The 18176-nt window shown below is 39.8% G+C and overlaps 1 protein-coding gene across 3 annotated transcripts in view; it reads left to right on the top strand.

Moving 5' to 3' along the window:
- The window catches only part of LOC119133530 (receptor tyrosine-protein kinase erbB-4-like), a 118353-nt gene that overhangs the window by 64177 nt on the left and 36000 nt on the right, over positions 1–18176 (top strand). For all 3 annotated transcript variants that reach the window (XM_037269486.1, XM_037269497.1, XM_037269476.1), the window contains exons 3-8: positions 646–832; positions 12664–12798; positions 14203–14268; positions 15430–15548; positions 16131–16272; positions 17303–17416. In XM_037269486.1, coding sequence (XP_037125381.1) covers positions 646–832; positions 12664–12798; positions 14203–14268; positions 15430–15548; positions 16131–16272; positions 17303–17416 — 763 coding nt within the window. The remainder of the gene's footprint in view (positions 1–645; positions 833–12663; positions 12799–14202; positions 14269–15429; positions 15549–16130; positions 16273–17302; positions 17417–18176) is intronic.

Below are 18176 nucleotides of genomic sequence, written 5' to 3'. Positions count from 1 at the left end.
ATGGGACACCTGCTATTATCCTCAAGCGCTTAACTATCAGTCTACTGCACTCGTGCATTTTTCTGCTGCATGCCTTCTCCCAGGCCAGACTGGTGACAAACCCATCATTAGTCACCTGGGAATTTGCACGCAAGCGCGGAAGAGGTGTTCCCGGAGACTTTTCAATGTCACGGGAATCGGTCAGAAAAATCGAGCACACTTTTATATGGCTTTGAAAGAAAGTAGTTCGTGCTGTAAAATGGGGAGGTAATTAAATCGTTTGGAGATCCAAGACACGAGCTAACAAAAGTAAAGCTATGCTTCTTCTCATTTCTTTTTGAATGGCTTTTTTTTTCTCCCTGTTTATTTTGCTTCCTCAATTTCATTTTATGCAAAGAATTTGTCTGAGAACAAACAGGAAGCAGCAGGAATATTTGAATATTCGGAATAAAAAAATATTAAAAATAATATTTAAAATATATATAAAATATATGATAAATAATAAAATATATAATATAATAAAATATAAAATAAAAATAATATAAAAAATAAATTAAAAAAAACGATAATCACGTTCATTTTACCATATCAACACGTGGTTCCCACTTTTTAAATGTATCTTCTATAAAAATGTCAGAGCTCATTGACTCCATTTCTTCATTGCAGTCCATCAGAGAGGTGACTGGTTACGTGCTGGTGGCTCTCAACCAGTTTGACTACCTCCCGCTGGAAAATCTACGGATCATCAGAGGCACCAAGCTGTACGAAGGCCGCTATTCGCTTGCTATCTTCCTCAACTACAGGCGGGATGGATACTACGGATTGAGGCAGCTGGGCCTTCGGAACCTAACAGGTAGGTGACGTCATATTCAGAAATACTGCACAAATGGTCTTAACATAATCTGATCATGTTATGCAAACAAAAGTTGTGCTCAAGTCACAAATAAATAAATCCTTGTCAATCAAAACAAAGTTGCAACGGATAGAAAGAACATCAAATTATTTTCATGAGTCACAATTTGGTTCACGCCAGATGGTGAAATTGAAATCTCCTCTGCCGATTAATGTTGCCATCAAACTACAAATATATTTTTGTTTTGGCTCATTTGAAAAATGTCACAATTCCCCCGCTTGTGTTTAACTTATGCATATTTAACAAGCGCAAAATTAGCGCTCAGTTTGATGTCACGTCACTGCTACCAAATTAATTTTTTTTGTATGGAAAGATCAAATATGTGTGAAAAGCCTTATTTTCCCTTTTAATTAAATTTCTGTTTATGCACTCAAAATTGTTCCGCTCTTGCTGAGTGCGCTCGTAAATGGATGTTTTGGGTTTAGTATCGGCGTACGCGCGCACACTTTGCTTTTAATTGTATTTGCGTTATTTCGCCCTACCAATTTGTGGCCGTGGCCTCGCAATCAGCTCATCTCCTGGAGATGCAAGCCAATATTATCCTTTATTATACATTTGAAATTAATTAACATACGTTCAAGACGAGAGAAATTCTCCGTAAAAGTCATCAACCAGCTCCAGATTGTGTGAATCAAACATAAAGTTGCTTTTTTTGGCATCAATCTCTGCAGACTTTGGGACATTTGATTGAAATCTGTTGCGGTGGTGATCTTCCAGTCAGAACAGAACAACATCCTAGAGCGTGTCAAGTTGTGGCCAATTGGAAATTCACTTCCAAGCATGCTTGTCCTCCAAAGTGCAGCCAAGGAACAAAAGTGTTCTACAAAGTTGCCAGAAATTTCAAAAACTTGTTGGAAAAGCAGCTTGTCTTTGTGTCAACTTCCAAATCCAATACGGCGGATGCAGCAAAAGGACTATAACATTGAAAAACTATTTTGATTTTTCATCACACGATGCGTTACTGACCAATTATTTTGTATTTTTTTTAATAATCATTGTGTTGGTCAGAGTTTGTATTTCACAATTTATTTTAACTCATTCATCGCCAACCCGGTTACCGTATTGGCCCGAATATAAGACGGTGTTTTTTCTTTAAAGTGAATGCTGAACTTAACTCCCCAGGCCAAAGCGAACCCCTGTCACGAAGAATAAAAATAAAAACAGCGGTAGCACGAAGAAGAAAAATATAAAATAGCGGTAAGAAAGAAAAGAGAAGAAAAAAAGAGTTTGCATTATTTCATTGCAATGTTTTTCTTTATTCAGATTTGCTTCAGGACTACAGTTACAGTTAGACTTCACTTTGATGGTTAATGCAGTTATTGCAATTTTGTTGTTTTACCACAGTAGTTTATTTACATTTCAAAAACCAGAAGCCATAACGTGCTTTTTCTATCGAATATATTGTTATAATTATTTGTTTCAGATGTACTGTAATTATTTTCTGTATAAAAATTTAATTTGGTGTTCAATAAGTCATTTTTCAAACTTGAATTTTGAAAAAGGGGGTCGTCTTATATTCGGGCCAATACGGTAATATCTTTGACATCTATAACCGTCAATGGCACTGAATGAGTTAATGATTCTCTGACACAGTTGGGCACACTGGGCATGAGCAAATAAGTTTTCAATTTTATTTTGAGTTACTGATTCTCTTTTGACTGAGCCAATTTCAAATCTATCTGCCTTTGTTTAGTGCATGAATAAATGATGAATAAATTGATGAATAAAGTTCTATCATCATCATCATCATGAAAAAGAGCAGCAATTACCCGCCCACAAAGTGTTGGACAATGATAATATTACATCGAGACAATGCCGTCTTGTTTTTCAAGCAAAATTTCGAGGAGATTTTTCCATATCTGCGTTTCCTGGAATCACGGAAATCAATTACAAGAAAAAGCACTTTAACCTGGATTTGTCCATAAATTGGTCATAAACTTCAAGCTGTAGCTAAGTCACATCAATAGATGAAAGATAGCCAACCATACTAAAGGCCTCTCAGAGTACGCACAAGTATCTCGGAAAGCCTTGACGTTCATCAGTCCATGTTAAGACAGCGTCTCATAAAGGCAGAACGTTAAGCATGGTTGCTACGCTGCCTAAGAGGAGCCATCTTGTAAAAAAAAAAAAAAAAAGCACTGTGCAGAATTCTCAGAGGTGAAGAAAATTCATGACATAACACAAAAAAATTGTTTGACGTTACTGTAAGCAAATTATACGAAGACCGGAACACATTTTATGCAGAAATCAATATAATTCCAAAGCCTCTTGAAGTTTTGACTCATTCACTGCCAACCCAGTTAATATCTTTGACGTCTATAACCGTCATTGGCACTGAATGAGTTAGAAAAGCACGTCGCTGATTTCAAATTCAATAAAGAGCAGCCCAGCCAGCAAAAAAAAAAAAGAACCACTAGCCGATAATGTTCACGGCGGCTGGTGAGAAAGAGCGATCAGGCGTGATTGGACACAGCTAAAGGTCTACTTGACCTTTTACTGAGACAACACTCAAAGCGCACGCTTACACAGTGCAGACATCCGAGTCAAAGACTACAACATGGAATAATAATTTTTTTTTATTTTTTTATTAAAACCATGATAACACCTTCACCTCAGCCAAGTGCAAAAGCCCGAGAGAGGCCTAAACTTTTTTCACGATACAAAGTTGATCTGTCTGTTGCCCCGTTGTAACTTTCCGCCGATATATATGGCCATGGATTTCTCATAAAAGCTTGATATTGTCCCAAGGGACTTTAGGGAGGAACCGAGATTCATCCGCCGCATATAACTTGGGGTGTTCTTTGAAAAGTTGAAAGTGGTATCAAAGCATCTTAGGTGCTATAATTGCATGTCCTTGATAAGATCCACTAAAGCGACTTGCTGCTTTCACAAGCTTTTCATGTTATTTTGTTTTAGCTGCTGGATGTCCAGTTGCGCATTTGTGTCTCTGTCTGTTTTATTATTCTGTTTTATGTTTCCATCTGGAGCTGCGAGTAACGATTGATTAAATAATCGATTAATCTGTCGATTATTTTGTCAATTAATCGATGAATCTTATAAAAAAAAACACGTTTTGGATAAATAAATGCTTTATGTTTCCATCTGGATCTGCAACTAATGAATTCAATTAAATTATCGATTATTCTGTTGATTATTTTGTCAATTAATCGATGAATCCAATTAAAAAAACATATTTTAGTTAAATAAATGCTTTGTTTCCATCTGGATCGGCAACTAATGACTGGTTAAATAATCGATTATTCAGTTGATTATTTTGTCAATTAATCGATGAATCAATTAAAAAAACATTTTAGATTGATTAAATAATCGATTAATCTGTTGATTATTTTGTCAATTCATTGATGAATCTGATAAAAAACAAACACATTTTAAATTCTTATTCATTAAAAATGGACATTAATTTGTGTTTTTACACTAAGAATTTGAAATAACGATGATTCAGTTACTGTTTTTTATTTTGTAACATGTTAGAAAATAGGCAAAAAATGCTTATTACTGTATAAAAGGAAACACAAATGTTTTATTTTGGTTCCGCTCATTGTGATCCGTTAACAAAGATATCTTAAGGATTAATTGATGAATTTTTTTAATATCAAAAATCATTATCGATTAATCGTCGCACCTCCACTTACATTTATTGAATCTTTTTCAGTGCCAGTCCTCATCTTGGTACATTTGGTTTTCAAAGCCAAAAGTTAAACGCAGAGTTTTGGCTCGATGTTGTCGCGACCCTCGCAGGATTTGATAGCACAATTAAATAACCTGATGTATAGGTCTCTTATCAAATTAAATAGATTTTTTTTTAAACTTGAAATTACAGCCAGATGCAGTCTGGATTAGAGCCACGTTAAACTTTGTTCGACGTCTCAACTTCAGTCCCTAGACACAGTCACAATATTTGCCCGTTTTAATCACGTACGTCGAACACACAAACGCACAGACATAATTAAAATCTAATCGTTTTTGCTGGAGGTAATTATAGTACAAATGAACACTGATCTCCATTTTCTTTTTTTTCTTTCGTAATTGAGAGCTGCGAATCAAAGAACAATTTTTCTGTCCGTGTTCTCAAGGTTATCATTTCATCACCTGTCACAAGTTGAAACTATTCGGTGATTCTTGGAATCTGTGTAATGTCTATGTTTGAGTTCTTATCAGACAAATTGGCCCGCTTTGAGTGACAGAACGATTCTTCAAATCCTGAGGTATAAATAGTTGATTTCTTTCGTATCAGTCGGCCAGATCTACCAATTTGTTTGCTGTTTCTACATCTTTGGCTCATTATTAGGCAGGCGGATAAATCTCGCTGTCTCCACACTCATCCTGTACACATTTGACTGTTTGTTGTTTGTTATGCTGTTTCCCAGCGGGGACGTGGACTTCAATATATTCTGTGCTATTTACAACACAACAACAACTTCACTGCAGCTTTGTCCCACTCTGAATTCCGTCCCTGATGGAGCTTGCAGAAAGCATGTTTGGATGCAATTTGCTTGGATTGCAGTTATCGCCGCTCAGCAAACTGTCATTTATTACTTTTGTGTGAAAGTATTTAGCTATGTTATGTTGGGGGTTTTTTTGCCTGCAAAATGTGTCTTGCTTTGTTGTTGAGGTACTTTGATGATGTATGCACGGGTTGCTAAAGTCTTGTGAAGTAAAAAAATAAATAACACCGTGTTCCAGATTACTAAATCAATAATTTCTTTTTATTTAATTATAAATAAATTTAAATTATATATAATAATAATAATGTATAATATAATATATATAATTAAACTAATACATTTAATAATTTATTTTCATTTATTTAATTTATTTTATTTTTACCTTTTATTATTTTCAAGAATAATAGAGGTTATTGAAAACATGATGGCAATAAAGTTTTGACCTTTTTGTCTTTTTACACAATTCCTCAAAGTTTATTATAAATAATAATAATAATGTATAATGTAATATATATATATATAATTAAACAAATAAATTTAATAATTTATTTTCATTTATTTAATTTATTTCTACTTTTTATTACTTTCAAGAATGATAGAGATGTTATTGAAAACATGATGACAACAAAGTTTTTGACTTTTTGTCTTTTTACACAATTCCTCAAAGTACTGCGTTGCATTATATATTTACAAAGATGCGGGGGAAAAAAGAAAAGAAAAAGGGCAATACCAATAGCTGCTGGTGCCTTTAGAGAATAGAGGCCTGGAACGGATTAATAATGGATCTTGTGTCATCATTAAGGCGCTGATCATTAAGACATATCTCATGGCTTCAAAGGTTTCTTTGCTCACAAAGGAAAAATGCAAGGCAACAAAAAGCCTCAGTGCGCTTTTTAAATGTTTTCTTCGTGGGCCTTTTTAAAAGAGAGTTGGAAATCGTTTTATTTATTTCAAAACATGAATATCAAGCACGCCGATGGTTATGTAAAGCCGAGCACGCCTTGCATCTCTTTCTCGCCCGCTGTCAACTGCGGGAAATGTGGCCAAATTAGACGCAATCATCTCCAACCTGTCGTTGCCTGCCATTTTCTCCGCCGCCCGGCGAATTGATTAAACTCACGCTGGCATTCAAACTATGCTAACGTGTCATTCAACACGCCCCCCACCGACCGTCTTATACCCCACTTTAGTAGACATTTCCGAATCGTGTTTATTGTCCGATCTCGGATGCACATTGAATATTTTCTGTAATTTTTGAAAACGTGTCAGCAAATTACACCGAATGATCCGTCTTTGAGTCCATCCTTACATACTAGATCATACTGTGTCAAACCTAAAGCCCGGGGGCCAGACACGGCCCACCACATAAATTGTGCATGTACTTCATGTGTCAATACTCAAATTACACTTTTGAAAAATAGAGATATTTTTTTGCATAGAAACGTAACAAAGGTTACTTCTGACCAACTTTTGCATCTTTTACGGCACCAGGCAATAGGCCACAGGTGTCAAACTCAAGGCCCGGGGGCCAGATACGGCCCGCCACATCATTTGATGTGGCCCGCGAAGACAAATTGTGCATCAAATTCGTGTGTCATTACTAGAATTGCAAATTGTCTTCACTTTTAATATCGATATGTTTTGTAGCTTTTACTGTATATACTATGAGGTGCTCATACATTTATTTGGGTTGACAGTCATAATGGCCCTCCGAAAGGAGCTCTGACTACAATGCGGCCCGCCAAAAAAAATCTGTTTGACACCCCTGCAATAGGCCATCGACAAAGATTACGCAAGAAGATCTCATGCTAGAGACTTAATGTGGAAAAAACAATTGTAAGGTTATCCAAACATAATGATTTGACATTATTGCCTTTGCCTGTGGGTGTGTTGGGATTGACCAAAACGAAGAGAAGGCTTACAATATTAAGAGCGTTTATGTCTGTTTTCAAGAGTGGCCGAGAAGACGCAGCAAAAGTGGGCGGAGGAGAACGCTGAGATTGATGGCAAGAATTTAGCGTCCGCTGAAGGCTTGGCGTGTACCAAGTGTCATCTCCTGCCTCCTACACCGACTACTCGGTGCACAAAGCATTTTTCATAAGGATTCATGGCAAAAACAATATCATTGGAGACTGTGAAATTTAATCAGGGGGTTTAAAACACAATTATCAAGGAGGTAGTGGATGCGCAGTGAATTGGTGGATAAGGTGGGACGGGCGGGGGGGGGGGACCACCCCCGCGTTGTCTGTGCCTCGCAGCTCGGCTCCCATTTGTCACTGAGCACAATATCTCTTTGGCTGGCAGAGCTAATAATGGAGAAGTGAGGAAATGGGACTCCAGAGACTCACCTTCTCTCTGTGTGGATCAGATAAGTTTTTCCTCCACTCTTCGCTCGCAAAGATGGTGACGTTTATAAAAACGCATCGTTGAAAACGTACGTGTGGTTGGCTGACAGTTCATTTGCTCCTGCTCCGCTCTTGGGCCGTTTTAGCTGATTCGTCACTTTTATCGGCTTTTTTTTTTTTTGCATTGCCCAGCGGCGGCTTATGTGTGGTCTCCTGTCAAAAGTGTGATTCATAAGATCAGAGAAGTCATTTTCACATCATGTGCTTTCTTTCGCAACAGTTTTTTTTTTTTCTTCTTCTCCCTCCGTGCTCGTCTGTGCAAAGATGCTCCGAGGCATCACACAGTGGAGTGCTTCACAGTTCCACACTTGGCTTCCTCAGAGACGCACCACTTGTTAAGCACTCGTATACCTTTAGCTGTAATCCAGGGGTGTCAAACTCATTTTTTCATATTAAAAAAAAAAGATAGCATTAAAAGTAAAGACAATTTGCAATTCGAGTAATGACACACGAATTTGATGAACAATTTGTCTTCGCGGGCCACATAAAATGATGTGGCGGGCCGTATCTGGCCCCCGGGCCTTGAGTTTGACACCTGTGCTGTAATCGTTGTCTATCATTATATACACGTTAGTAAATAGATATTTTTCCAAAGCTCTACAAATATAACTGACCCCCTTTATAGTTACGCCTACACAGGCGAGTAAGCTCTAAATTTGAAATCAGAAATGTCTCCTGCAGTGTAAATGATACGTCACTGGCAAATTCAATCGTAAATATATTGTAAAAATAATAACGTTCCGTGTCAGAAGTGAATAATATCTTTGTCGAGGCAGAATTTGTGCTTGTGCATTGGAGTTTGTATTGCTCATAGTTACATTTAAGTTATGTATTTTTAAATCTAACGAATACATTTCATGTGCATGGTCTAGTCATGCAGATATTTACCCAAAATGACACATCCCATTTATTTAGAAATCCAAATGCCTGCAGGGAATGTCTTTGTTTTCCTTCCATTTGGAGTCAAAACCTACAAAGAGACCATTCCAACAGTGGAGGATGAAAAAGATTTCTAAAACAGAGACGGCATCCAACGCTGTATTATTCCTCTTATTCTCCTGTTGCGTCACGTGTGCAAGGTTCAAAGGGAAAACCTGAAAGATGGAGGACGGACGGACCAGCTGCTGACAGGTGGTCAGTCCGATGGATGGATGGATGGATGGATGGATGGATGGATGGATGGATGGATGGATGGATGGATGGATGGATGGATGGATGGATGGATGGATGGATGGATGGATGGATGGATGGATGACAGATGGATGACAGATGGATGACAGATGGATGGATGGATGGATGGATGGATGGATGGATGGATGGATGGATGGATGGATGGATGGATGGATGGATGGATGGATGGATGGATGGATGGATGGATGGATTGGTAGATGGATTGGTGGACGGAAGATGGATGAATAGATGGATTGGCGGATGGATGAATAGAGGATGGATGGATGGATGGATGGATGGATGGATGGATGGATGGATGGATGGATGGATGGATGATGGATGGATTGGTAGATGGATGGATTGGTAGATGGATTGGTGGACGGAAGATGGATGAATAGATGGATTGGCGGATGGACGGATGGACGGATGGACGGATGGACGGATGGATGGATGGATGGATGGATGGATGGATGGATGGATGGATGGATGGATGGATGGATGGATGGATGGATCCTTTGCTTAGGTCTTCTTTCAAATGTTCTGCTCTGTCTTCAGCATCCATTCGATCCTTGCTAATGATGGCTTGGCGTAAAATGTAAAATTGAGTATAAGTGGATTTTTTTTTTTTTAAGAGGTTTACAGTCCTAATAGGCTTGAAGGGTCTACTGTACCTGTTTTTCCAAAAAAGAAAGAAGAAGAAAAGACCAACTCCACTTCTCTGTTCTCCTGATCCTTGTCGATGTTCCGGCAACTCAGCTGTGTGTCGCACCCTACCAGACAATGGCGGCAAGCGTAGAGACGCGGACTCATCAGCCGAGGACGGATCGCTATCACGGCTTTATTCTTCAGCGTAATTAGGCCGAGGAAGAGATGTGGGACAAGTGGCGAGCAGCATTGATGAAAGCTCATCAGCGAGCTCCCCGCAGAGCATCACGGTTAGCGGCGGCTCAATCATCGTCCACAAACGACTTTGCAATAGCAGCTCTTTGCGCCGCTGAATGAGCGGAAAATGAGCATAATTGGCTACAGAGCAAAGTTTGGTGAAAGACGTTGCTACTTCCTTGATATTCGATTCTAAAACTATCCTAAAATGCTGTTAGCTGTCAGCTAGCTTTTATACTTTTTAACCCATGTTCTTTTATTTTTTTTACATATTGTTTTTATGTTTGAATAACAGTAAAACCCGCTGCAGTTTGCTGTTTCCCAAATTTACTGATTCCTTTTTTTTTGGGGTGGAACTTTGCTATTATTGTTGCGAAGGTCACCTGTTGTTGTTGCTTTTGGAGCTGAATAGATTGTCCATATAGTTTTATTTAATATATTTATGAAATGCCATTTGTGGTGTGAAATGACAATTTTCATCATGAGCCCTAAAAAAATGTTATTTTCAATTTGCAGCATTGACATTATTGGGCCTGAGATCTATTTTTATTTATTTTATTTTTTTTTACAAGTGACGCCCCAGCTTGAAACCAATAAGAGACGAGTAAAAAAAAAAAGCAGCAGATGAGTTTAACATGCAGAGCTGCAACTTGCAAACCATCTTTGAACTAACCATCTGACCTCGCAACCATCGCATAACAGTACTAATAAAATTCTGCACGGTGAAGGTTTATTACGTTACACACAATTTCTTATCAGAATCGATTTTCAGAGCTTGAGCAATAACGCCTTCCCATGCTCCTCATATCAGGGTTCCCTTTCTGTGCTCACCCCTCCCCTTTCTGCCCCTCCCCTATTTCTCCTACACTTTTACAGCCGCCTTGTGAATCACACAAGTGTGGATGACCACCGGGGCGGTGGGGGGGGGGGGGGGCGATATCGCGGCAAGCGGATGGCTGGGTGTTGATCACCAGCCTGATAGCAAGATCGAAGCTCAGCAGGCGGGCATCGGAAGTCGTGGGAGGGTGCGATGATTCCCAGCCATTGTGGCGTGAGTGGCCGGGGAAAAATCAAATTTCACAGAATTAGTCTAAAAATATAACTATTTTGTTGTATTAGTACTGCTACTATTCTGTTTACCTTAGTCAGGCTGACAGTACGCTCATTTTATGACGGATGTACCCGCCATTACTGCATGTCTTGATTAGAATAAAGCTGAGCCACTGCACGTTTTTTTTTTCCTCCCCCCCTCCCCAGCCAGAAATGTAAAACACCCCCGATAAATTGTCCATTTTGACGGGAACATGATTACACGAGGCCGCGGCTGCGGGCCGTTCGGCGGGCAGACAGAGCGACATGTCACCTCTAAGAGGGCTTTGAATAGATGTCCGTGCCTTCACCGAGGCCCCGCTTCTTTAATCATCATGTCGGATGTTGATGATTAGCTTCCTGTGTGTGTGTGTGCGTGCGTGAGTGTGAGTCGTGCTGCCAACTCTCTTGGTGGTAATAATCAACCCAGGGAGATAATCATAGCCGTCAGCTAATCCAGCTCTAATCTTAAGAACATTGTTACGTTTTATATGAACTACATTAAGTGTGTGTGTGTGCAGGTATAGAATCTGGCAGTATTTCATATCCTAGCTGAAGAGGATGAGAGGTGATTGCATCTAAATCCCTAAACTAGGTTAAATAACAGTCTGGGAAGGACACTGGTGTTATATCCTTCTCGTAGGGGTCACAGCTCGTGACGGAACGAGGGGGGAGGGGGGAGGATTACTAAAGCATCATCTCATCACTCTCCAAAATCTGTAATAGCAACAAGAAAGAGGGATTAGGATTCATTACGTAGCTCCATGTGTAGGCATCTATTAAGGAAGAATCACTTTTGCTATCAAGCAGACGGCGCGTGATGAGGCGACTTTGGTCTCAGTGCAATCGAGCTTCATCGTACTCAGTGAGGTGAAGCGGGTCTAGAGCCAAGTGAGCACTTATTGAATGTTAACACTTTGGGCCTAGTTTTTGCCCTTTTTGAGACACAACTTTTTATGTGTCAAATCAAATAGAATTGAAATCCTTTTTTTTTTTTAATCCTCTTAATGTGGCCGCAGTCAACAGTCAATCATAATGTTAATTCATTTCAGAATTAAATTAAGCTCAACTAAATATTTATCACGATTTTCTGTGCCACTAAAAATAAAACAATTTATTTATTTATTTATTGATTGAATACTGAAGATTTATCACAATTCTCTGTGCCGCTAAAACAAAAACAATGTATTTATTTATTTATCCGTTTATTATATCAGATTTTACGTAGTATGTTACTATTTTCTGTGCCGCTAAAAATAAAACTATTTATTTATTTATTTATTGAATACGGAATATTTATCACAATTCTCTGTGCCGCGAAAACAAAAACAATATATTTATTTATTTACCCGTTTATTATATCAGATTTTATGTAGTATGTGTTTGTTTTTTGTTTTTTTTAGGGTTGAGTCCTCGCCCTGTCTAACTTTACAAACACCAGCCCCGAAATTCTTGCAAGACGTTTCTATTTTCTTATCTCCCCGGAAAAGAAAGAAATGAATAAAAGAGTACTTTCCTGTGTGTTTTCACAGTCAAATTCTATTTTTTGGAGGACTTATGATATTGCTGTTGTATTGAATTGCTCTGTCAATAGCGTTTATCTTCACGCTCAGATGCACTTTGGTGCTCGCCGTACGCCGCTACTCTGAGATTATTGTGGTTAACCTTGATCTATCGATTTCCTGCCATTGTATACTACTCTTATATATTCATGGGGGGTGTGCTCACTTTTCTCTCTCTGGCTATCTTCTCCTTGCAGAGATCCTGAACGGAGGCGTTTACGTGGACCAGAACAAATTCCTGTGCCATGCGGACACCATCCATTGGCGTGACATCATCAAGAACCCCCAAGCCGAGCTCCTGGTGGTTCCATCCAACAATAGCAATCTGGGATGTGAGTGTGGTACAAACGTGGATGACAATGACACTTTTTGGAGGTGATCCACATTCCGAGCAAGTCACTGTCGACCCACAAATGTTTAGTCATCGTGTTAGCCTAGCGGTCAACGGTTGGGGCAAAATCACATGGTGTTAAATCAGCGTGTGAACGTTTGTCGGTGGCGCGGCGGCGAGGCCAGCGGAGACGCTGTCTGGCTTTGCTCTTTTTAAATCTCAGCTAATCTGACAGCTGCTCGTGAAGGTTCTGATGGTGATGCCGACTCGTGGCTCTGGGCCCGCCGGTCCGCTGGGTTGCTGTTCTTTATACACAGTGGGCATTTCTGTCTGGCGGACATTCAATGTCACAAGAAGTGTCTCCTCTTGGCTTTTTTTTTTTTTTGGGAGAGAGCGGCTTGGCTCATTTCAAGGGAAGAAGTTGATAGCGGTAGATCAAACCCATCGGGGTGAGCGGGAAGGACAAACATTGAGCGTGCCATAAGGGTTAGCGGGTTGACTTGAACTTGAGTTCATTTGACAAAAATAAGCCTGATGACCTTTAGTTTTGAGGATACCGTATTTTCCGGACTATAAGGCGCACCGGACTATAAGGCGCACCTTCAATGAATGGCCCATTTTAAAACTTTGTCCTTATAGAAGGCGCACTGGACTATAAGGCGCATCATGTCAGATTTTGAATCCAAATCAAATCATTCTCCATTTTATCTTTTTTATTTCAACTTCAGACGCAACAAATTACTTTATAATCACAAAATAATGATCCATAGTCTTTTTGATTCATGATTCATAGTCTTCAGCGGGCCACTTGTGATTGATTTCATGACACAATGCTTCGGGCCAGTTTAAATTTAGGAATTTGGTCCATATACAAGGCGCACCGGACTATAAGGCGCACTGCCGGCTTTTGAGAAAATTTTAGGTTTCTAGGTGCGCCTTATAGTCCGAAAAATACGGTACTCGTGTTGAGTCTTGAAATTTGTTTTGCCGACATAGCGCCGGTTTAGGGAGACATTTAGAAAAAAAAAAAATTGGTTGATGAGATAGTCACTCATGAAGGAGGAGGATGAAAAGCAACAAAGACTAGAGGGGGCGTGTCCGAAAATGACAATGGAATGTGGGAGTCGAGGTTGCCAAATGGGGGACCCTTGGCAGGCAGTGTTTAGAATGTACGTTGGCAGCCGCGCAATGGGAGTGGGCCTTGTGACAGTTAGCTCGCATTGTTCTCCTTCCTCTGTTATTAACGCCAGTCAATTAAGCTTTGGTGACAGCAGATGCCAAGTCCAACTTGCCAGCAGGAAAGCACGGAAGAGACCGCGGTGGCTGGTCATCACGTAAATACTTGATGGTGTGGTGAGGCGTTATTGTGAGTTATTTTTGTTGTGCGTTTTTGTTTGTCATGCAGGCAGACGCTGTCATCGCTCTTGTAACGGACGGTGTTGGGGTCACCAGGAAGAGCAGTGCCAAACTTGTAAGTACGCAACCAAGTCAAATATATTTTTAGACAGTATACACTTTTATGATTGGCAGACAAACTAAATCCTTCAAGTGAATGAGGACCCATTTTAGATATGACCACTTGAATGTAAAAGTTGCAATCATCTATTTTGATATTTTGCTTTTGCCACAACGCCCGCCTTAAATTTCCCCTGTCGACGTAAATGTATTAGTTGCACGCTGATCAATAATAGATGAGTGTGAACATTTGAAGGGTGGAATAGAGGGGACAAAAAAGGGCCAGAATATGAAAATGTTTAACAGATGCCAATCATGCCAGCGTCGACTGGGGTTATAAGGAAAGGAGGCTCCAACTTTTAGCTCTGCGCTTTCAGACCGGACCACCAAATAGGGTGATGATCTGAATATTATTATTATTATTTATTATTATTATTGTTTTTATTTTTATTATTGTTGAGAAGCTGGTATTCCGAGCATTTAGATATTTTTGAATAAAATACCGCATCCAAATAATTCTCAAATAACTAATTGATTAATAATTTATTATTTTACGATGAATCGATTCATGGTCGCTGTATTTTTATGCTCTATCTTCACATATAATGTGTTTGAAACACACCTATGAGTATTTTATATCAATAAATACCAAGCAGTCCAGTTTAAAATGCAGAATCCAGAGCATATTTTAAAGCGGTTGAAATTAGCTATTAGTTCTATCATTGCAAGAACAAGTCATAGCCACAGGAGTCGGGCGGCCATGGCAACAATTAGCACGTAATAGCGCCGCTATTTGGGAATGAACGGCACAGTCGGGCATTAATCTTCTGATAAAAACACTTTTTGTTTTGTTTTGTTTTACACACACCTCTGCGGTGGATCAGCAGGGTTCCATCACATTTCCAGACAGAATCAGTGAAGCTCTATGTTGCAGCAGCTTCAGAGCATTTCCAGAAGACAAGTAGTTTGTTGAAGGACACCAAAAAAAAAAAGTTTGATTCAAGACTTTTGGTCGGAGTGACCTTCTGCTTGTGAAGCCCCTAATTTGTATCTGCCTGAATTTCATATCATTGCAGCAAGAATGTGTCGAGGGTGGTGATATTGTCTCCTTTTGTTGGGAGTGTGTGCGTGTGCGGCAGACCTTTAAAGCTTTTCTTCTTCTTCTTTTGCCGGGCAGTGACGAAGACGGTGTGCGCAGAGCAGTGTGACGGTCGCTGCTTCGGGCCGTACGTCAGCGACTGCTGCCACCGCGAGTGCGCCGGCGGCTGTTCGGGACCCAAGGACACAGACTGCTTCGTACGTGCACCAGCCCCGCTCACATCTCCCGTCCTTCCGCGTGTCCTCATCGCTGTCATTCTCCCCGGAAATGATTTACTTTGTTTACCTGGTGATGCATTGTTTGTCATTTCACAAGGCGGTACCAGTCGGAGGCACCGGCGCTCTTCAAAGAGCAAATTGGTGATTCATTGTTCCAATTAATATCCCTCTTATCACCGAAGGTCCGCCCTGCGTGGACCGCCGTTGCTCGGAGGTGCGATATTGTTGCTGTAATTCACAGAAAAGGCTCATCCGATTCAATTACTGCCGTTTCGGACGACGACGGCAAAACACTTGCAAGTTTTACGGCTCAAAACATTTGAGCATTTACATGGTGGCAGTGGATGGATGGCTCCAATTTGTCTCCCGTTTGTGGCCGCCAGCATGATTCACACGTGAAAATGAAACGTAGCCGTAATCGTTTTTCATCCACAACATCTTCTGCGAGAGAATTATAACCTTCTGATGGCTTCCATAACTCGCCTGCCCCGCTTGGGAAGTCTCGTTTGTATCCTCAAGTTTAGTCCCTAGTTTACGCGTTTTTTGTCTTTTTTTTTGCAGGCTTGCACCAATTTCAACGACAGCGGCGCATGTGTGACCCAGTGCCCTCAGCCTTTTGTGTATAATCCCACATCTTTCCAGCTGGAACACAATCCCAGAGCCAAGTATACCTACGGAGCCTTTTGTGTCAAGAAATGCCCGCGTAAGTTCACTTTGTGTCTTTTCATCCAAAAGCCTATACGTGTGAATTTGAGTCGTTGAATGCTAGCTGAGTTCGCAAATTAAGTCTAGTAAACAGTCTGGTCGGAGGAAAAGTTTCATCCAGGATCAGAACTTTTCTGGAGCAAGATACAGAAATCAGACATTTTCAAACATTAGCAACTAGCAACAATTGAATCTGATGAGATCATCATTAGGTAAGTTATTTTATAAACATTTCCCGGGCTGGCAAATCTCTTTATCTTTTGTCAATCCCAAACTTAGTTTCCAATTGTCGTTTCTGTCACTTCTATTAGCGACCTTGTCCTTTTGCTCTCTGCCCAGAGCTTGTGACAAAAGATGAGCGTAAGCTCATCTGGTAAATTGAGAACATTGCCCTGAGGCTCATCTCACCCCCACCTAACCCAACGTCTGTCAGTCTCACAACTCCACTTGAGGAAAAAAAATAAAATAAAAAATCCACCAAGCTATAGCTTAATATTTGGGTGAGCTGCAACACTCATTGAAGGCCTCTGGATCATCTGTAGTATAGTATAGTCATAGTAAAAAATGACAATACGGTCGTGCTTATCCTGTTCAGGGTCTCAGTCCTGAGAAACAGAATGACGAAACCTGGAAAAATTCTAAGCTTGAACCAGACCAAAGGAAAAAAAAAAAATCCAGGCTGCTCTCTAATAAAGTGATGTAAAGACAGGATATTGCACATGCCCCTGAAAATATATGCCAAAGAAAAATCAATGCCTATGCATTCCTATTACTTCCTCTCTAGTCATGCTAGTTTCGATAAACGTGTTCCTCAATCACACAACACCGATTAAAACAAATCCTCAAACATAGAATATGCGCAACGACTTCAAATGATTACCAAATGAGCGTTTTGCTTTTCTAGTCTTGCTGACCTTATCAGTAGCAGTTTTGGATCTTTTTGCAAATATGATTCAAATCTCCACCATAAAGGCAACCTTCCTCGTGTAGGATAATGAATGCAAACATCTTGCGTGTGTTCACGTCAGATAACTTTGTGGTGGACCATAACTCCTGTGTCCGAGCGTGTCCTAGCAACAAGATGGAAGTGGAGGAGAACCGCATCAAAAAGTGCATTCCCTGCACAGACATCTGCCCCAAAGGTAATGGAGAGGAGGATCAGGTCAGAGTTGGATTCGACATTGATTTCATGCATAGTCAGCCAGCAAAACAATTATTATAAATTGTTATATTTTCGCATGCTTTATTGACACGAAGCAATGTGTGTCGTAAATATATTTTTTTTAGGGGGGTGTACAGTATTGCAGGCATTTAACAAAAAGCAAGGCAACACACTACAAATTTAACTTGATACTTTAATTGGCCTACTTTCAATTTAATCAAACATCAATGTAATTTGCAAATTAAAATAAAATTAATTCAAATAAAATAAATGCAGTATGAAGTGTCCTTTCATGTCGATCGGTTAAATCACGTTCGACTTGGTTGCTACAGTCATGAATTATAGACAAGACTAATCACTACGATGTTGACGATTAATTAATTTTAATGTATGACTCTAAACAGGGGTGTCATTTTTGTCGCAGGCCCCATCGTAGTTTCCTTTGAATGTCAACAGCTACACAACAAACTGTTTTGAATTCTGAGACTAGTAAAAACTGCTCAAATATTTTAAAAAGCTGAATGGTCATAAAAATTACGAGCAGTATCTCTATTTTTTTTTTTAAAGTGAAGACAATTTGTAATTTTAGTCTTGACACAATTTGTCTTCGCAGGCCAAATCAAATGACGTGGCGGGCTGTATCGGGCCCCCGGGCCTTATGTTTGACACCTATGCTCGAAAAAGACTCTTGCTTTGTCAGTGACGCACACGTTTGATTTCATTTCTGACGTCGCGACATC

This window comes from Syngnathus acus, chromosome 2 (assembly GCF_901709675.1).
Source record: "Syngnathus acus chromosome 2, fSynAcu1.2, whole genome shotgun sequence".
Classification (NCBI taxonomy): domain Eukaryota; kingdom Metazoa; phylum Chordata; class Actinopteri; order Syngnathiformes; family Syngnathidae; genus Syngnathus; species Syngnathus acus.
This window is presented reverse-complemented; position numbering and strand designations above follow the sequence as displayed.